General features: G+C 35.5%; 1 protein-coding gene across 2 annotated transcripts in view; it reads left to right on the forward strand.

Moving 5' to 3' along the window:
* The window catches only part of Lmbrd2 (LMBR1 domain containing 2), a 50,553-nt gene extending 30,134 nt beyond the window's left edge, over positions 1-20,419 (forward strand). For both annotated transcript variants that reach the window (XM_048429114.3, XM_048429105.3), the window contains 11 exons: positions 96-209; positions 879-1,062; positions 3,114-3,295; positions 3,823-3,956; positions 5,555-5,660; positions 6,142-6,239; positions 9,232-9,335; positions 10,957-11,003; positions 12,681-12,786; positions 17,687-17,813; positions 20,073-20,419. In XM_048429114.3, coding sequence (XP_048285071.3) covers positions 96-209; positions 879-1,062; positions 3,114-3,295; positions 3,823-3,956; positions 5,555-5,660; positions 6,142-6,239; positions 9,232-9,335; positions 10,957-11,003; positions 12,681-12,786; positions 17,687-17,813; positions 20,073-20,133 — 1,263 coding nt within the window. In that variant the 3' untranslated portion in view covers positions 20,134-20,419. The remainder of the gene's footprint in view (positions 1-95; positions 210-878; positions 1,063-3,113; positions 3,296-3,822; positions 3,957-5,554; positions 5,661-6,141; positions 6,240-9,231; positions 9,336-10,956; positions 11,004-12,680; positions 12,787-17,686; positions 17,814-20,072) is intronic.
* The last annotated feature ends 1,974 nt before the right edge of the window (positions 20,420-22,393 follow it).

Genomic DNA, 22,393 nt, shown 5'->3' on the forward strand with positions numbered 1-22,393 from the left:
TTCCAGAATGAAGAATTTTTAATAAAGTTTTTATTAAGATTTATTAAATTTTTATTAAAGATATATTAAGATTTTATAAAATGATTTTCTTTTAGTGCCCTACAGATTATCAGGAAAAGATGGGTAGAAATATGGATGATTATGAAGATTTTGATGAAAAGCGTAATACCTATCCAAGCGAAAAAAGTTTGGTAAAATTGCATAAACAGGTAACCTTAATTATTAATTGTAGCTATTTTACATACAATTAGAAATGTGAATTAGGTTTATAATTATTGCTAGGTTGAAAGGCTCTGTGCATGTTGACTTGGCAGTTAAACTGCTTGCAACTCAAGTCCGAGAAACTGAACTTAGTCTCCAATACCTATATAAAAAGCCAAGCATAGTGGTGTGTACCTGTTCTTAGTGCTTGGGAGGCAGAGCTAAGCAGACCTCTAGCCAGGTAGGTTAGCCTAATCTGCTAGAGCCAGGTTCAGTGAGAGACCATGTGTCAAAAACTAAGGTAGAGAATTGGATAAGACACTTGATATTGACTTCTGCCTCCCACATGCCCAAAATTATACATGCAAGCACCCCCGACCCCAAATGTGTGTGTATGCAAATGAAATATATATCCCAAACTATTGATCTTATTATTGTTAAAATGTTTTAACTTTGTGTTTCTGGACAAGGGTACTAATGGCAGTTGGATATAAGAGTTACACCTGTTCTGTTATGAGAAAGTATTATGTCATTTCAAAATATTAATATCTTTGTCATTTGGGAAATCCCATTAATACTACCTTATGAAGATAAAGACAAAAAACTCCCATTCTCCAGCAAAAAGTTGACCTACTGTTTAGTTATGCTGACCGGCTTATCCCTTTTTTGTTTTTAAGGTCATTTATTCAGTTCAAAGGCACCGTCGAACTCAAGTGCAATGGCAAATTCTTTTGGAACAGGCATTCTATCTAGAAGATGTAGCAAAAAATGAAACTAGTGCAACTCATCAATTTGTTCACACCTTTCAGTCACCCGAACCAGAAAATCGATTTATCCAATATTTTTACAATCCTACAGTTGGTATGTAATTTGACATAAATTTCAAAGTTAATAATTTTTCTACAAGGAAAATGTATGTTTCATCAATTTAATACTGACTTTTGTTTGTATACTAATTTGCTCCTGGAGTAATATTAGCTATCTGATAATCTTATAATTATTTTACTTCTAATTCTCCATTTTCTAGAAGTCATTGGTTGCTTGAATTGGTTCTTTGTCTAAGGGTGGGACCCCGGGACACTTTCCCTCTTCTGAGTTAGCACGTCTATTGATGTAACCATTGTTCCAGTTTTGTTGCTCCAGCCATTTATAGGAGCAACTATAAATGTTTCACCACAGACTTCCTGGTATTCTGGTTTTTACAATCTTTCTGCTTCCTCTCCCATGATGTTCCTGAGCCATAGATACAGGAGCTGTGATATATTAAAAAAAGGATTTATAGATAAAGTATTTGTTTACAAAATAGGCTATAATTTCATATAATTTTTGGAAGCTGTTGGAAATATCTATTCTCACTAACAATGAATCTCAGTATAAATGTTTATCTTGGCTTGGACTATTGATAATATAAAACTTTATTAGTTAGCTATACTTTGAAAACTGAGCATTCTGAATATTAACAGAAATTCCTACAAATTCATCAACAGTATTTAAAATATTGTCTCCTTAATATTTGGTAGAATTTCTCTCAACACAATGATTATTTTTAAAATGTTTTTGAGATTTCAAATATATTTATGCCTATGATTTTAAATACAATTATAAATAAATTTGCATACATGACTAAATATGCTTAGAGAGCAAAAATAAATAAATACATACATACTAAAAACTTGAAATGTAGCTTATAATTGAGGAATAACATCACAGAGAGGAGAATTCCTGAAGCCATGCAGAACTCTGGAGCAGTATTCATAGATGATGGAGATGAGATAGGAAATGTGAACAGTAAACAGAATAGCCTTACTTGCATTAGGAGGTGAGACAGACAGGCATATAGCTTTAGTGTAAGTGAGAAAATGCAATGGTAAAAATGCTGGTCAGTCTTCTGACTGTTTATACTCTCTTAGGAATGCATTGCCAGTAAACACAGAGAAGGAGTTTTCAAGAAGGCACAGAATAGTCATGTGGGAAATGGTGTGGAAGACAATGGAGAATGACAGCAATCTGTCCCGGTGTGCTATGGGCCTGTTTGAAGCTGGTGGTAATCTGAAGTGAGAGTAGTCAGTAAAGGTGTGTCTTTCTTCTGCAGTGTACATGTACACAGACTCAGAGCAACCAAGGAGTTGGCTCAAGCTATGTGGTTTAACCAAACAAGTGCAGTGAAGCTAGAAAAGGTAAAAAAATTGGGGCTGGAGAGTAGTTATCCTCAAAGACTGTGGAATCTGAGCTGGAAAAGGAAGGAAGGACTTTAAAATTTTTCAATAACAGTAGAGTGATGGAAGAATAAATGTTCTGTTTGTTCTGGTAGTCTGTCAGTATGGTTGGATACAGATGAAGGTACCGCTTGAGGATGAGGATGATGGAAGGAATTGGGCTCTATAGAAAGGTTGCTGTTGTTAGCAATAAATGGTTAAGAAAGACCACTGGAATGAGTAATCTGGGTAAAAAGGAGTGTTAAAGGATGAGCTCATTTAAAGAGAGGACTGACGGCAATGAAAAAGAATCATCTGTGCAGATGCTTAAATAGTCAGGAATTACGCTGAGAGTGTAGTGGAAAAGACAGTGAGCCTGGACTCTGTATTTTATATCATCGATGTTGATGGACAGAATAGGCTAGTTCTTTACTGGCTGTCCCCAAATTGGACTTTGCCATGTCCTCATGACTAGATCCAGCTCGTGTGTCATTGGCAGGACTACCACAAAGGCATGTCCTGCCCTCCTCAGTGCATCTGAGCAGGAAGCACATGGGCTATCATCAGTTTGCACACTGCTGTTGATCATGTCTCTTCCTTCACTGTGAAGTTGCTACCGTTTCCTGTGCTGTCTGGTTGCTGCTAGTTTGAAGACTATAAATATTCTATTACTGATTTACTTTCCTAATTGTCTTTTTTTTTTTTTGTATTTTCCAGAATGGTACTGGGAATGCCTGTTGCGTCCATGGTTTCACAGGATCCTTGCTGTGGTTTTGTCCGTCTTCTCGGTGATTGTTGTGTGGTCAGAGTGCACCTTCTTTAGCACGACTCCTGTCTTATCTCTCTTTGCAGTCTTCATACAGCTGGCAGAAAAAACATACAATTATATTTATATTGAGGTCAGTTTTTCATATTCTCCGTAAATACATATCAGTTCATGCAGAAACTTTAACTGTTGTATCTTTTCCCATGTTTCTTCTAGTAAGAATGAAAGTAGTAGTTTCCCACTGTGCTATTATTCAGACTTCCAAAACTGATGTTCATCAATTTTACCCAGATTACAAATACTAGGAATTGTAGTTGAACATCAATAAAAAAAGTACAGGAGAGTGATAAAGCATTTTATGAGGTTACTTTGATCCTCTTTTGTCAGTGAAACTATGCAGCTTACTGTCCTCCTGTAGAGCTGTCAAGAGAATAGGTAAAACAGTTTCCTTCAGGGCTCAGAGTCAAATTTTGGATTTAGGAGGTTGAACTGGTTGAAATGTAGATATATTTTTAAAATTTCATCTTTGCTATTAAAAATAGACACTATTGATGTATTTATATTTTAGGACATCAGTAAATATAGCTGGGACAAATGATAATTTTGTGACAGTAAATAAAGTAATAAAGTCTTAAATCAGATCTTAACTATTTTTTCCAGATTGCTTGCTTCCTTTCCATCTTCTTCTTAAGTATCTGTGTTTACTCTACTGTGTTCAGGATTAGAGTATTTAATTACTACTACTTGGCCTCACATCATCAGACTGATGCTTACAGCCTTCTTTTCAGCGGCATGTGAGTAGAATTGAGCTTAGGATAAAGAATGTTTTCCATTTTAAGTGCTAATGATAGATCTCTTATTTCTTGTTCACGGATGTTGCATGAACATACATTTCTGTGAACTGTTTTTTTTCTTTTTTTTAAACTATGAAATGGGTATTTGTAATCACTAACTAAGTCCTGTTTGAAGTTTATGGCTTAATTATGAGCACTATGTTGGAAAAAACACACAGCCTGAATTCACCAATTTGGAAGTTAGTATATGAACAATTGAGTTTAGAGGCTATGTTAGATGTAGACAATGTTCTGAAACTCGGTGGCCTAAAACTGAAGTTCTAAGGACACTAAGAGAAACATTTCTTTCCTAGAGAAATTTAGAGGTCTGGCTTTAGCTACAGGCAATCAATCTAGGCTGTTATTAGTCAGGTATATTAGATATTTATAAGACTCAAAGTAATGTCTGTCTGTGTTCAGCATTCTGCCTGCATGTGTGCCTGCAGGCCAGAAGAGGGCAGCACATCTCATTACAGATGGTTGTGAGCCATCATATGGTTGTCAGAAATTGAACTCAGGGCCTTTAGAAAAACCAGCAGTACTCTTGACCACTGAACCATCTCTCCACCCCACCCCACCCCCCGGTGTCAAAATTTTGTCTTACAAAGAAAAAAATCAAAGCCACTGGGTTAGTTTCTTGTGGCTGTTACAAAATACATGTTACAAACAACTTAAGGGAAGAAATATTTATTATGTCTAATGGTTTCAGAGACTTTAGTCTACCGTTACTTGTTATTGATTGTTTTGGACCTGAAGTGAGGCTAAAAATGGCAAAGAGAGTGTATTGGAGCAGTGCTATCCAGCTCATGGTACTTAGGAAGCAAAGACAGACTAATAGGACCCCAAACATATCTTCCCATTCATAACACCAGGCAACCTGCTTCTTCTAGGTAGGCCCTACCTCCTAAATGTTACACCACCCAATAAAACAGAGCCACACAGTGAAGATAAACCCTTCAACAAATGAGCCTATGGCATTCGTTTCATATTTAAGCTATAGCTTAATATTTTTAGAAAGTTACAGATACACTGTGTAACCTTCCTCAAGCTTTTCATCATGATTACATTGTAGTTGCTGTACACTACCAAACTAGGAAATTTACATTGCATATTACTGTTAGCAGCACTATGGACTTTAATTAGTTCTTACATTTCATCCTTCATTTGTTTGTAGAGTCCTACAGTGATCACCACCTACACAAATCTTTTTCTCACTACAAAAGAACTCTTGTCAATATTACCTCCTTATATTTAAACCTTTCCATTCTCCCAGCCCCAAGTTCCCCAAGTTCTAGCAATGTAAGATACTCATTTTATACTTGAAATTAGCCAGAATGCAGTTAAGTATATAGGCACTTGTGTTCTTAAAGGAAATGTGATTAATAGGATTTCAGAATGTGTTCCCAGTAAGGGCAGTTCACATAGATAATTAAACTATGTATAATATGCAAGTAGATAAAAATTATAAGTAGAATGATCTGAAATGTTTTAATACATTTCACTATAATATAAATGTGTTTTAAAATATATATGTTGGTACTTTTAAATGTTTATTGTAGGTTATTTTGCCGTTTGACTCCCCCTTTATGTCTTAATTTCTTGGGATTGACCCATATGGATTCATCCATCTCTCACCAGAATACCCAGCCCACTGCATATACATCTGTAAGTATGACTCTTTAGGTTCATTATCTGTGTCAGGTGTTGTTATGAGTCATCTTCTATTGTCAGTAGACAGGCTCAGTAGCATTATGAAACTCCTTTTTATCACTAAAGCCTTTGCTTAAAGGTTATGATTGTAATTACTAATGATGGGATTAAAGTGATTTTCCTTTTAGAGTTATAAAAAATGTTTTTCCTTCATATAGATTTCTTAGATGCACTGCATTAGAAACCTGCTTCATAGTAGCATTAGCATTTATATGTATATTCTTAATGCCCATGGTTTTGTAGTAGTTGTAAAATACTAAACTTCTAAAAAGCCTTAACAGAAAAAAGTTTAAGAAATGCATACCACTTCATGCTTTGTTTCTAAATTTTGAGAAGTCTAGTTTGTTGATATATTTTCATGTGGGTGAATTTTCTAATGATGGAAAGGAATGAAAATACGGAACTATGCTGATTTAACTCTTCTCTTGCTCTTCAGATCATGGGTTCCATGAAAGTTTTATCCTTTATTGCAGATGGATTCTATATATATTATCCTATGTTGGTGGTAATTCTCTGCATTGCTACATATTTTAGGTAGGAAACTTAACGTTTCTTTTTCTCATGCCCTTAGTTGGATATGGATATCCTTTCTCCTAAAACACCATTGAGTATTTACTGACTTGGTTTTAGTTGTTTGTGTTTTAGAAGGTTGTGGAAACTGGGATAGTTTGAAGGCCTCATTTGAGTGTTTGAGTCATTCTGTTATAGTTATGTAGGCTACAGAGTGATAAGATTAATTGCAGGGTGCTAATTCTAAAGTCCTGGACTGTGATACTGACAACCAGCATGGTATATAATACCCCTTCACATCTAGCTTCTTTATAGTAACACAATTTAGTTTTGGGGTTTTTTCCATATAATTGTTGCTGGGTTTCCAAATCCTGCAGATGATAGCCAACACAAAGGGTCAGGTGGGGAGCACTTATAATCAGATCATATGTATAAAGTTGAAAGAGAAATACTTCTCTATGTCTAGAAGGTGCGTGGGCTACTACTCTTCTTGTGGGCTCAGAGAAGATTATAGAATCTTGGTAAAGGTAAGATTCAAAAAGGTTAAAGCTAATGTAGTAATGGACTCATATGAGCCACAGTTACCCATACAAGACTCATAACAAGATCAAGCCAGCAATAGTTCCTGCAGAGATGGGAATCGATCTCTAGGCCCCGCCCTTCCCGAGGATCATTTGGCAGTTGATAAGTGATCTATCTGGAAGGGAGACATTCTTCTTTGAGGCTGAGGTAGGTTTCCCATGCTCTGTGGCTGGCCCTACATCTATGCATATGTAAAGTTAGGTGGAGAGGTATTTGGAAGAATGGAGAGAGTTAAAAGGGGTAAAGTCTGGATTATAAATAATCATATTCATTGTGTACATGTACAAAATTCTCAATAAAAAGAGTTAATGGAAAGGTATGCTTGCTTTAGCACCTTTTCTCTCTACTTTCTCATATGTATTCCTCACCCCTGCTTACTGCTTCAATGTCTCAAGATATGTCCAAATTTATGAAAACTCTTCATTAATTTAGATTAATTTTCTTTTCAAATGAAAGTGTTACTAACTTACTTAAGTCCTATATTGTTAGTGCATAAATATTATAAATAACATATTAACATACTAATAGTAGGTTAATAAGGAATCATATTTAAATTCTCTACTATCAAAAAGTAAAAAAAATTTACTTTTTGATAAACAAAATAGCTAAAAGATTATAATTGAAAACATGTCTTAGCTGAGCATCATGGCACATGTCTACAGTTCTAAGGTTTTGTAGGCTAACACAGGAGGATCTCAAGTTCAAAATCAGTATGGACTACAGCAAGATCCTGTTTTAAGAGAAAAACATAAACTAAAGTAAAATAAAAACATTAATACAAGCTTACACTAAGCTAGTGTTTTGAGTTTTGCCTTTAGGATAGAAAAAATAGAAGACTTTATATGTTTAATGCTGTTTTGATTATATGTTTACTCATTTAAAACTTCTATAATAGTGTTAATGGAACATCATGAGTTTAAGTACTTCTTTTCCTGTTAATTGTCATATTGGGAATGTTAGCATTTTGAGATGAAATGGCTCTATGACTCAAAATAATATGAATTAGGATAATATTTTGTCAAATATTAAATCCTAATATAAGAAGTCAGAAAGAAGATTGTTGAAAAATAATCATTATGGGGCTGGAAATATAGCTTAGTGATGTGTTATCTAGAATGCCCGACACCCTAGGTTTAATCCCCGGTAGCATTCACAGACACACACAGACACACACACACGAAAAGGTGTCTCTCTAAACTAGGAATGGTGGTGTGTGTTGGAAGCGAGCAGCAGGAAGATCCTGCCTTTTGAGAATAGCCTGAACTGCGCATAGTGATCTTAACGTGATAATGTGAGTTTGTCTCAGAGAAAACAGAAGCTTTACTCAAAGCCATGCATGCATTCTTCTTATGTGTGTTCTGAGTTAGCCAGATATTTACACATTTCTTAGTATAAACCAGCGATTTTCACTTCATCAACTGTTTTGCTTTCTTCACACACGCATTTCTCCCGTCCCTCAGATGTGTTTCTATACATATAAAAGTAAATACTGATTTCTGAGGGTTATGTAAGGCTTAAATATGAGTGAATTGTCTGATTCACAGTAGGATTTTAGCAGTATCAATTTTACCTGTCCATCTCTTGCTTCCTTCCTTGTGTACCATATCTTAAAGTGTTCTTATCCTATGTGATAAAATGCCAAATAACATTTCAAGTAATTAGCCTCTAGATAAGATACAATGATCATTTATAGTATATAATAGAAACTTTAATATTTGAGGGAAAACAAAGCATAACTTTAAAGTTTGCATAATTGAGGTTTTTCCAAGCCAAGCAGAGTGTATTAAGCTTGTAATCACAACCCTTGAGAGACTGAGGAAGGAGAGTCACCATGAGTTTGAGGTCAGCCTATTCCAAATAGTGAATTCTAGGACATCCAGAACTTCAGTGTGGCACCATGTCTCAGAAGCCAAAAGATTTTCTAAACAAGAAATCTTTGTATGTAGAGATACTGATTTTTATCTGTACATTTTGGTATTATAACTTCTCTTTAAAGAACAAGTTGATTTTTATTATATCCATTGTTTAGCATTCTGGTATACTTATTTTCTAAAGATGTGCTGATAGTTTTCCAGTTTACTTCTGTATAAATATAAGAAGTCTACTGAGTGAAATATGTAACATAAAGTTTGTTTTGTTTTGTTTTAAGATAAAGTTTCACTATAGCCTCAGCTGGCTTTAAATTCATAACAGTCATTCTGCCTCAGTCCACCAAATATTGCGATTATAGACATGAAACTTCACACAAGGGTGGACATAAGCATTTTTTAAAAAGAGAAAGAAGGACTGTGTAAAGATTAACTAACTGCATTATTATGCAGTTTGCCCTGATAACTAATAATCATGGTTTCTATGGGGGTGACAGTGATAAAGAACAATTTATCAAAGTATTTATGAGGTGAAATAATACTGTTTTGAAATCTGCTTCCATTAGTTTGGGAACCCGTTGTTTGAATCTGCTTGGTTTCCAGCAGTTCATGGGAGATAATGATATGACATCAGATCTAGTTGATGAAGGAAAAGAATTAATCAGACGAGGTAAGATTTGTCATTTAAAAAAAAATAAAGGGGCAGTTTTAGGTGCTAAGATTCAAATGCAAAATTAATGTTTGTAAAATTTGAGTGTAATTTTTATCTACTTAAAGAAACACAGCAGACTTTTTTTTCCTAATACTTGGTGGCCTCATCCAGCCTTAATATGAGGGGATGTACCTAGTCTTGTTATAACTTAATATGCCATGTTTGGTTGATATCCCTTGGAGGCCTGCCCTTTTATGAAGAGAAAGGAAGAGGAGTAGATCTGTGGGAGTGGGGAGGTTGCGGGGAGGGGTGGCATGGAGAGGAGAGAGGGGAAACTGCATTTAGGATGTAATATATAAGAGAAGAATAAAAAAATACATACATAAACATTCTTTAATTAAAAAAGAAATATAGTGGCATAACCTAATATATATATATATGTTTTTCTCCAGAAAGATATTTGAAAATATAATGTAAGATTTATTGTGAAGAAATTCTGCAGTGTAAATTATTAGTTTATCTACAACTAGATAATAACTGCTTATGGTCTTGGAGTTTGTTACAAAATACCTGGGATAGTTTGCAGGGAAGAAATACAGTTTATTTTAATTCCCTGTGTAATATATCATGGAAGAGAACAAGCCAGTTTATGACAGAGAAGCAATGAGAGACATAGGAAGGAACTGTGGTCCCAGTAGTCTCTTCAGTCTCTGCCAGTGACTTAACTTTTTTCCACTGGATCCTCTCTTTGAAGGCTCTGTCGCCTACCAACAGAAGCACAACCTGGTGAACAAGACTTTAGGGAATCTATCCAAGATCCAAACCATAGTAGAGTTGTTGTCTTTGTCCTGAAACATATTTGCCAAATTCTATACAACCATGAGGCTCATTAATTTAGTTATTAGTTTGCTGCTATGTGGGAAATTATTCAAACTGTTTTTTTTTCACTCTTGGCATATAATGATCATTGGTATGAGAATGTGAGTACTATTAAAATACATAGAGCTTTTCTAAAACCCACTCACAAAGTGGAATGTATTAAGTTTTCTTTTGTTCAAGTGATGGTAGGATGGGTGGAAAACCTTGATTTGGGGACATTATTTCATAGTCTCCAGAATCTTGCTTTCACATGCATTCCTAGGAAGGTAGTGTCTATTTGATCTGATATTTGTATTTGGCATAGCACTCCCTTCCTAATATTGATAAGACTGGTAAGTTGGGAGATACTGAGAGAATGACTGATAAAATCACCACTCTGTAGACTCTATCTTAAGGGGCATAGAGCCCCTAGCACTGCATGTATAACCTGAAGACCTTATATGAGAACAGAATTATACAGAAAGTATAAAGTTAGCATAGAAGAAGAGTTCAAAACAAGAATAGAAACTACAGAAAAACAAATTTCAGATCATCCTGAGGAAAGAGAGCTAACAGTAGACAGGGTACAAAGCCATCTCTAGCAAAAACAGGAAACATCAGCTATGTCATGAGGGAACTCTCAGGCCCTCTTTAACAGTAAGTAACCTGTTGATTTTATTTTGTAGTAAGCTGTGGGTATCATAGTCTGTTCTCCTTGCTTCGGTTACTTTGTATTTAAGTAAACAGTATTCAAATTTGAGGCCATTTTTCTTATCTTTAGAGAAAAGAAAAAGACAAAGGCAAGAGGAAGGTGAAAATCGAAGAAGAGTAAGTACAATATTTTATTAAATTGCTGTTAACTGTAATATCTAGGAAACACCAAAAGAATATTACTTGGAGTAAATGATTAAAGATGAAAAATAATAAACAAATGGCAAAAGATTTTTTTTCCCTTTACTGTGTATGAGTGTTTTGCCTGAGTGCAAGTCTTTGTGCCATGTGCATACCTGGTGACCAGAGTGCATAAAAGGGCATTTGTCACCTAGAACTGGAATTACAGATGGCTAAGAATTGAATCCTAATCACTTGGAAGAGCAACAAGTACTCTTAACTAATAAGCCATCTCTCCATCCCTGGATGTATTTTTGAAGAAGGAAAATTTTAATGCTTTTACATACACACATTATCCTGCCAGATTTGTTCTTTGAAAAAGTCATTAGTAGTAACTTGAGTCTAACATCCATCAGTTTGTTGCATACAATCACTGTTCATTCAATGAATGAATTCATGAAGCCTTGATAATAAAGAAAATTGGATTGCTTTACAATTAATATGCTTTTTAAAATATGGCATTTATATTTTCCTTTTGAATTCCTTGTAAGCCCTCTATTTGCTGAAGCAAATCTTTTTGAGAGGGTGAAAAACAAAGAAGAAAATCTATTCACAATTTCTACAATATTTTGACACTAATGTATTTGCCCTAGAAAGTAGCTAAGAAAAGATGTCATAATTGTCTTTGTATGTTCTAGTATATACCATGTAAAAAGAGAATTGCATATTGGGCATAATGTACATGCCTTTATCCCAGCACAGAGGCAGACAGAGGCTCAGTCAGCCTGGGCTACATAACACTAGGGCATAATGAGAATCTGTCTCAAAATAAATAAATATTTTAAAAAGATAGATTTGTTTTTTATTTCATAATTAGAACCAAACAGTAAAAATAGAGTTCACCTTCTATTAGGACAGTGATTCTCAACCTGTGGGTCACGGCCCCTGGAGGTTAACAACTCTTTCATGGGTGTCACCTATTAGATATTTACATTACAATTCTTAACAGTTTCAAAACTACAATTATAAAGTAGCAATGGAAATAATTTTATGGTTAGGGTCACCACAACATGAGTAACCCAGCATTAGGAAGGCTGAGAACCCCTGTATTAGGATTTCTAACTTCCAGTTTACCAGTTTGTAATAGACTGACTACATATACATAAAATATAATGTATCCAAAGTGCCAAATTGTCTGCCATGAATTGCTTGTATCCCTGCTTGTACAAAACAGTGAATAGGTGGCTTTCAAATGACCATTCCGATTAAATAAGTATAATGTATGGAATTTCATTTAATGAGATCGTGCTGTCTTTCATGATAACTCCTATCTGTACGAGTCAGTTTTATTATACTGTATACAGCCTTACTTTGTTATCAAAAATGACTTACCAGATCTCTAGTATTTGTAGCTTGCTCAAGTAAAAGTATATTACATCATAACTTTTACATGATCAAAGTAAGCTTCCTATTATTGTAATATTTTTGATGTTTTAGATAGAATAATGTGCTAATATAATCATAAATGTTTTGTTTAAATTAAAAGTTGTAAAAATTGATTCTAAAGACACCATTAAAATTATATTGATTTCTGATGAAAGATTGTAATACTCTGCATATACAATGTTGACAGTGTAACTTTTTGTTATATATTTTATTGGGTTTCTTCTCTAGGAATGGAAAGAACGTTATGGACACAACAGAGAAGATTCCACTAGGAACAGAAATGTTCACTCTGACCCCAAAGAGTCGAATTTCTCAGATACTACTACCAATTGGTGTAAGTAGTTTATTTTATAGTTTGCTTAGGGATCATTTTCCTAATGTTTGTGTTATATAGAAACTGAAACTGTACTCATCCCTGGATTCACTAATATGTCTACAGTGACTTATCTTTATCATAGTCCTTAGTGTGTATAAGAAAGGGGAAATGGGACATCAAATAAGTAGTTGTAAGTATATGAATCTAAATAACCAAATTATTTATAAGGCATGTTCTAGGGGGGTACTTATTACTATTTATTTTATTGCTTTTCTTCTGATTGATGTAAGTTATTCATTTATTTTTATAGGTATTGGCTGACTCATATTCAAATGCTTTCCCATATGTACAGTGAGAGAAAAGTTTTTTTAGTTTTTTTTTTCTTCCCAGAATGTTCATAATTTAGGGAAGGACTAAAGTTAGGTTTAAGTCCTCTACCACTGGTGTGTGTTAAGAAACCTCCGTGTGTCACTGACACAAGGAAGAAACAAGTTCTCTCTACCCTTGGGAAGATGCCAGGAGCTCTGTTTTTGCACAGGACTTTACACTGTGTAGGAGGCAAAGGTTTGTCTTTGGGGAGGATGAAATATTGCTGAAGGAGCAACATTGCCAAGAATTGAGATGTTTTTGAGAATGAGCTGAAGCAGGAAATCTGATCATCCTTTCCCACCCAGCTGCTCAATTACACAGCACGAATGTGCTGTTAGAGGAAGACTAGAAGCACAGGTGTCCTTCTAATGGTCTGAGAGTGGCAACAAGTACCGAGAACATCCATTTATACTTGAGTGCCATCTAAACTCAACGAAATCTGGAATGTATAGACTTAAGAGAACTAAGGAAGAGTCCAAATTCACAATAAGTACACATTAGATAATTCCATCCCTCAACACCAATGACCCAATTAAAAGAGATGTGTCCCATTCTGAGCATAACTGTTACTTAACTTCTATATTGTTTTAAATGTCTGGTCTTTAACAAAAAGTTCTGAGGTATATAAGAAAGTAAAATATGAGCCATTTTCAAAATATGAAAAAACAAACATACTAGGCCTTAAGAAGTAACTAAAATTTTAGAATTATCAGCCAGTTCATTGATGAAAATAACAAATTAGTATGCTAAAAGATATAGTGGGGAGTTTGGTTAATATGCATAAAGAGAAGAAGAGAAGGAATTTTTACCAGACAGCTGGAAATTATATAAAGGAGCTAAATGGAATTACTAGAGATATTTTGATAGCAGACTCCAATGATGTTGCAGATGTCTCATGAGAGTTGTTACCAAAGAGTATATACCTGATGCTAAAGGAAATACCTGGGGGGAGTAAAAAAAGGATTCTGTCTTAAAGTTGGATTTTTATACTAATAATTTTTATAATAAAAAGTTGAGCTCAATATTTAGAAATGAATGATAGTTACCCAGAAGAAGGGGATTTTAATTAGCAAAAGAGTAAGACGTAGTGATGTAAGAGAATGTTTGGTACGATGTATTTTTCTCATGACTAGAGTTTAAGCATGAGAAGGCTCATAAGAGACTTTCCAGAGACAGTTTAGAAACAGATACTGTCATGCTCCAAAGTGTGGATTTTATATTGTAGGTAAGATTTTCAACTTGGAAAGAAGGATGATCATTTTTTAATTTTTATTTTTTGTTATTTTAAATATTCATACAATATATTTTGATCACATTCTTAGCACTTTCTATTTCCTCCAAGATCATTTCCCTCTACCCACCCAACTCCAAGCGTTTTTTTTTTTCTCTTAAAACAAACAAAAAGAAGAAAAAAAAAGAAACAACTAACCAAACAAGCTCCCTAAAGTATGTTTTGTATTGGCTAACTGTTCCTGAGCATGAGACCTGCCCTGTTGATTGGTAGGTAGACCCATTGTCACTTTATTTGAGGAAAACTGATTTCTCTGTCCCAGAAGCTATCAATTACAAAAAGCATCTTGTTTAGGGATGGGACTTTGTGTCTACCTTCCCTTCTCCATTCTGCCATTTTGTTCACTTCAAACATGCGCACCATTCTATCATGGTCTGTGTGAGTTAATGTGTCCATCAGCCCTTGTTGTATCTGGAAAATGTTTCCCTGGAGACATTGAACAACTCTGGTTCTTAAGATCTTACCTCCTCTGCCTTTTGACAGATCCCTGAACTTTGAGGAAAGGGGAATGATATAACAACATCCTATTTAGGGATGAGAACTTTCAGAGGTTTTTACTCTCTACACACTGTCCAGTTGTAGATCTCTGTATTAATTACTTCAAGAAGCAGCTTCTCTGCCGAGGGCTAAGCAGTGCACTAGTCAATGTCATTAGGAGTCATATTCTTGCTGTATTCACTTAGCAGAATAGTAATAATAGATTGTCACCTAGGGCCTATGGCCTGTCTAGTCTCAGTTCCTTGATCACTTTAGCAATATCAAATATGGGCTCTGTTTTATGCAACAAGCCTTAAATCCAGTTTTAAAAATACTGGTTTTTACTCCCATAATATTTATGCTACTATTGCAGCAATGAGTGTATTTTTCAGGCAGGTTGCTGCTATTGGAGGTCCTACGGTTCATAGTGGAGTGAGATTGATGGTTACTTTAGCATAAATAGTACTTTCCAACACTATGATGTTAGTAGGGATAAAGCTTGTAGTTGAGAACCAGCTCAGTTTCTCCATGTACAGTGATAGAAGCATGATCTGTTGTTATTGTTTAGAAAGATGAATTTGATGACAGTATGAAATATGATTTTTCAGAAAACAAAGCTCGGAAACTATTTAATGTCTGTTTTTGTAGTGAAATCAAGGAGTGATGAGGGCTTAAAAGAAGATAGTGATACTTGAAATAAAGACAGGGGATTATATGAAGAATATTTAGTGAAGGGCAATGGTTTTAGTTAGAAATCAGAAGCAGGGAAGAATCTGTAAATGAATTTAGATGCTTACAGTTGATTGAAGTCTTCAGAATTGAAAAATCTGAAAGTTTGAGAGAATAGTTAAGAATAGAGTAAACACAAAGCATTGGATAGTGAGTTCTAGACTCAGTATTTGCTGCAGCAGTAAATGCATGAGGATAGACTTAGGCTGAATGGACCTGCCTCTGCCTCTCTCTACTGCTGGGAAGGTGTGCACCGTCACCACCTAGCTATTTTGCAGAAATCTTTTACAGAGTTTGTCAATGGATTCAGTCACTGGCTCCAACTGATCCCAACAGACCCAGATAACAACGAGTACCTCAAACATGAGTATTTATCAACCCATATCCATGGATTGATACTCATTTTAGAAGATTGTTTTCAACATTTTTATTTACAAATATTACACATATACTGTTCCTGTCAGGGACATGGAACAAGTACTTTAGTTAAGATTAAAGCTATATAATAGCTTGGGTTGTAAAAATTGTTCACATAAGAAATCCAAAGTAAATAAGAGTGATTGTTACATTGCGGTCTTCAATGAATGAACTAAGTACATATAGGATAGCAGTATTGAGTGACTTCATGGTGTGTTAACTCTGGCTGTGGGATTCAGCAAAAGTTCCAGTCTAGTAGAATGTCATAAATATTTTTTATCATATTGCATAGCCACACTAGGAAAAAGACCAAGAAGATGAAATTGTGATACAGACATCTTACTTTAACTTTACTAAAAGAACTCCCTTCTAAAGTTGAATCTTTTAATCTCTGTGTATCGATAAGTATGTGCGTGTGTGCGTGCATGCACGAGTGCAGTGCAGAGGCCAGAAGAGGGTATCAGGTTCCCTGGGACCATGGGTGTTAGAAATGAACTCTGTTTCTTTTCAAGAGCAAAATGCCCATGATAGCTTAGCCATCTTTCCAGTCCCATAATTTTTTTAAAGTTACTTGTGCTTCCTAAACCAAGACATGGATAATATAAATTGTTTACAAGAAACTCTTATTCATATAGAAAAGGGAGAATTACTGACTCAGTAATGGCAATTATTACCCACATGTAACCACTGAACACTTGCAATGTAAATGTCTCTATGTTGGAAATATTTTGAATCTGTTAGTTAAGATTAGATAAATTAATTTCAACTTATTAATACTACGAATACTCAGAGTAAATATAGACTTATATATTTTATTTTTATTGACCAGGTTGCCCTTATTCTTGCTTTATGGGAAAAGCTATTGAGATTTTCTTTAAGAGTTGAAGTGATTATGTCTCAAATTTCTAGCCAAAATAAATGAAGTTTCAATTTGAAATTAAATAAAGTATGATTTAATAATGAACAACTTCATGGTGGTGATGTTGGTTGAGGCTGCTTGTTGGTTCCCAGCCACCCAGCCCTGAAATAATGACACAGAAACTGTATTCATTAAATCACTGCTTGGCCCATTAGCTCTAGCTTCTTATTGGCTAATTCTTTTAATTTAACCCATTTTTATTAATCTGTCTATCGCCTCGAGACTGTGGCTTACTGGGTAAAGTTCTCAGAGTCTGTCTCTGGCGGAGGCTTCATGACTTCTCTCTGACTCTGCCTCCTTTCTCCCAGCGTTCAGCTTAGTTTTCTCCACCTAGCTCTGTTCCCCCATAGCTCTCCTGTAGGCCCAAAGCAGTTTCTTTATTAACCAAGTAATCACAGCATACAGAGGGAAATCTCACATCAGTGGTGATACCATAATTAAATATGAATTCTAATTTTTAGATTCTAAATCTTCACACTACCTACTATGAACTTATAAAATACAAATGAAATGCCACTACTCTAGCTAGATGGCTTAAGAAACTGTCTTCATTATTTTGTATTATACTTTTATATTTGAATCTGGTTTTCTAAGAACCAAACAACTTAAGTTTCTTGTCTTTATAACCAGCTTTTAGATGCAGCCTTGATTTTTTTTCTATGATCCATAAGTAAAAGATAATAGAGAAGTAGCCATTGTTTTCTTCTTTTGAACAGCATCCAAGTACACCAGGGCTAATAACAGAACTGAAAGAGACCGAATAGAACTTCTCCAGGATGCAGAACCTCTGGATTTTAATGCAGAGACATTCACTGATGATTCTCTGGAACCTGAGTCAGGAAGGTAAGTTCTCGTTGTGTCACTTGACTATAGTGTGCCTCTGAAATTTTAATACTGCATTGAGATTGAAAGGGCTGGAGAGACTGCTCAGTGGTTAAGAGCACTGCCTGCTCTTAAAAAGGTCCTGAGTTCAATTCCTAGCAACGACATGGTGGCTCACAACCTTCTGTAATGAAATCTGAAGCCCTCTTGAGGAAGAGACCTGGTCAGTTGTTCTCAGAAACAACTAGATTCATATTTAGACCATGAAACTCAATATGGACAAGTTCAACAGAACTGCCTTATATGGGCTGCCTATGCATGCTTCAGCATTGCCAGGCATAAATTTCAATTTCATTGAGATTGAAAACAAAGATGGTTAAGCATGAAGAAAAAATATTGGGCTTGGTGGGAGTATGCTTGACTGGTATGCACAAGGCCCCAATTAGATGCATAGCAAGAGAAGAAAAAAATTCCCTCTTCACTGTTAATTCAAAAATTTGAAGTAGCATTTAATCCCTTTTTTGTTTTTGTTTGTTTGTTTTTTTCTGAGACCAAGTCTCCACAGTCCAGGTTGCCTTCTAGCTTGCTGAGTAGCCAAAGATGATTTTGATCTGATTCCTTGCTTTCACCTCCTATTACAAAAATGCACCACTGCACTCAGTTTGTCTAGTACTGGGGAGTTCATCCCAAGAGTTGTGTATGCTAGGCAAGCATCTACCAACTAAGCTATATAGGTACTTAGCACTTGATACCTGTTTATACTCTCTAGTTTATATTTTTAAAAATTATGACATTCTGCCAAGTGTGATGACATCTGCCTGTAATCTTAGCATTTGAACAACTAAGACATGAGGAGCAAAATAAGTTTGAGGCCACATGAGACCACATAGTAAATTTCATGCCACAATCAGAAATACAGTGATTTCTGCTGAAGAAAAACAAAGACCAAACAAAAAAATTATATCATTCTGTAGTTATTACTGAAATAGATATCTTTATGTAACAGTAGTGACATTAGAAATAAGAAAGAATTGAGACAGAGAACAAAGAATCATGATTTTATTTATATCTCTATTTAACAGTCCCATTTATGGAATTCATTATCGTTAGCCATTATCTGTATATAGATAATGTCTTTTGATGTCAGACCTAATATAAACATTTTAACAAAGTCTTTTACTGCAAAAATTCTTACTGGATTAATGTTCTCAAAGGCTCAATAATTTGCCTGGGGTCACACAGTTTATAAATAAGAAATCAGATATTTTAACTCTAGTACTTTGACCACAAAACCTATGTATTCAGTTGTTTTGCTATGAAAAATAGTAAAACAAAAAGCATAAAAACAGAACTGCTATAATACCCAACTCTGCCATTGCCTATGTCCGGAAGGCATATATGTCCGGAAGACTTAAATGGCCATACCAAACACACTCATACATCTGTATCTATTGTTAATTATTAATAGTAGCTAAGACATGGAGCCAACCTAAATGTCCACCAACAGATAAAAGGTTAAAGAAAGGTGATCCATATATACAACGAGATTTTATTCAGCTATAAGGAAAAGTGTAAACATGACTTTGCAAGAAAATATTTGTAACTAAAAATCCTAATAAATGAAAAAACCAGATATAAGAGGAAATAAAGTAAGAAGGGGACTGTGAGAGAAAAGGAAATGAATGATCTTAAGTGGTTTGAAGAGATAAAAAGGAGAGTGATGGCCTACCTGTGAAAGCAGAAGGAAAGACTGCTTGTGGAGAGGAAGGGGATCAGGAAACAGGGAACAACAGGGTTGGGAATAACTGAGGAAGGGAATGAGTATGAGTAAAACATGATTGTGTGTGTCTGTGTGCGCACGCGCCATAAGGAAACCATTACTTTGTGTGATAACTTCAAAAATAAAAACATAAAAATATCACACATGCTAAAAGTGTTTAGTATATTAGTGCCTATAAATAGCCAAATCCTTGGAATACTCTATATTTAACAATTAAGTGTGGCTATTTATGCAGTCTCCTAAATGTGTTTTACTTCCCCCCTTTTGTTTATGTCCTTCACTCTATGATATATATATAAAATCAGGCTTCAAAGCAGCTGCTGGTTGATTTACATTTACATCCTTTTGGATTATAATTTGGGAGATAGGATCTACTTTTGGCGATTGAATAAGTTTTACAGTTATTACAAATTTTATGGTTACTTCCTTTTAGTGTTTTCTCACATTTCTTTTCTCTTGTTGTTTGATATTTTAGATCACTTTTGTATGTTTACTTTTAGGTATCAACCTGGTGGGCGATATCTCTCCATGTCTTCCAGCATAATATTTGAAGATATCTAAAGTTTGAAGAAATTCATGGCTCAAGTAACCAAGGTCATCACATCAGCTCAGCCTTTATGAACATGATTGTGCCCTACAATTCCTCTGTACTGTTCGAGAATAGTAAGGATAACAAGAATGGCACTGAAAACGGATCACATCTTAAGAATACTAGGTTATTTATTGATTAGAGTGTCATCTTTTCTGATAGAATTTGTTGCTTACCATCTGAAGTGTCTGCCTCAGAAGTGAGTTAAGTGGAAGGGTTTAATTCATGATAAACAGAACACAGCTGGTTTCAACTTAATTTTTTTCCGGAGTGTTCTTTTAAAGTCCAAGGAAGCCTGAAGTCATACTAAATACTACAATTTTATAAATGTAATTTAAATTTGTTCAACTTATATTTCCCAAAGAAGTGAAAGTGAACTGAGACCTCAGCTAATTACTGTATTTACAAAACCTATGTCTTAAAATAAGACTTTCTTATTACCCGTAAATGAATGTAAACAACTCTACTTCCGATCTGTGTACAAATTAGTGGGATTTTGCATGTAAAATTAGGATTATTCTTCAATTGATGGTGTTAGTGTCTTTAGCATGTGTATTCTAACTGGGTGATGTATTCTTTTCATTCCTTATGGTAACTGGATCTTTTTATGGTTTTGATATTCATTTCATTTCAGAGAAAAATACTCACCTTTAGCATTTAGCATAATGACTTGACACTGATCATCCCAGCCAAAAAATCGTAAATATTAATGGTGAATTATTTATTCACAGAGAGACCCCCAAATTCTATAATACTTAAAAGATACCTGTTAATACTTTTTAAAAAGAAAATGTCTGGCTATTCTGGCTATTCAGAAGTAAAAAGAAAAATAATCCATTTGTAATTATTGCTAACACTAAAATTATAGCTTAGGAAAAACAGAAAAATGTATTAGAATGGAAATATGTCATAATAATTTCTTTGTTAAACATGGTTGTTATTTTATTTTTTTTTTTTTTCTAGATCAGGTGAGCAGTTTATTTATTTATTTTTTTTTTTTAGTAAATTTTATTAGATTATAAAAGTTTCCATTTCCGCCCCCCCTCCCAACACCCTCCCACTCCCCCCACTCCCCCCCTCCTTCCCCTCCGTCCCCCAGGGCAGTCAGGGTTTCCTGCCCTGTGGGAAGCTCCAGCTCCCTCCCCCTCCCTCCAGGTCCAGGAAGGCGAGCGTCCAAACAGACTGGATCCCCAAAATCCAGCATATGCAGAGGAAACAGGTCCCAGTGTCATAGTCAATGGCTTTTCAGAAAGACCCCGGGCCAGACACAGTCAGAGAATCCGGCCAAATTCCGAGAATCTGGCTAGATCACGTCCTCGTTCAGTCCCAGTCCGGCTGGCCCTGGTAAACTCTCATCAGATCCGTTCCCTTGTATCAGTGGGTGATAGCATCCCTCGCAGTATTGATTTCGTTTTTCATGTTCCTCCTCCTTCCGCTCCCCATCCGGACCTCGGGGGGCTCAATCCGGTGCTCCAATGTGGGCCTTCGACTGCATAGCCGTCCTTCGCCAGAGGAAGGATCTATGGTGATAAGCAAAATATACATCAGTATGGTCATGGGCCACGGCCGATTCAGGCACCCTCTCCTCTGTCCAGAGAGCAATCTGGGGGATTTCTCCTTGGACCTGGGATCCCATATATAATCAAGTCTCCTGTAAACCCTAAAATGGCTCCCTTAGTTGAAATATATTGTTCCCTGATCCCATATTCATCCTACCTCCCTCCTCCCCCCCCTCCCCGGCCACCAAGCTTTCCCCTTTCCTCCCCTACTCCCTTCTCTCTAGTCCTCTCCCCCTCCATCGACCCTCCCACCCCCCCCATGCACCCGAGGTTACCTGGGACTCATGTATATTTCCTACCTCCTGGTGGATAGCTAAATAATCTTCATCAGGTTCATCTTCTTATTTAGCTTCTCTAGGATCACGAATAATAGGCTCAAAGACCTTTAATTATGGTTAGAATCCACTTATGAGTGAATACATACCGTGTTCCTCTTTTTGGGTCTGGCTTACCTCACTCAGTAAAGCGTTTTCTATTTCCATCCATTTGCATGCAAAATTCAAGATGTCATTGTTTTTTACCGCCGAGTAAAACTCTAATGTATATATGTTCCACACCTTTTTTAACCATTCTTCTATTGAGGGGCACCTAGGTTGTTTCCATGATCTGGCTATTACAAATAGTGCAGCTATGAACATAGTTGAACAAATGCTTTTGTAGTATGTTAGGGAAT

This window comes from Myodes glareolus, chromosome 15 (genome assembly GCF_982192425.1).
Source record: "Myodes glareolus chromosome 15, mMyoGla1.1, whole genome shotgun sequence".
NCBI lineage: Eukaryota > Metazoa > Chordata > Mammalia > Rodentia > Cricetidae > Myodes > Myodes glareolus.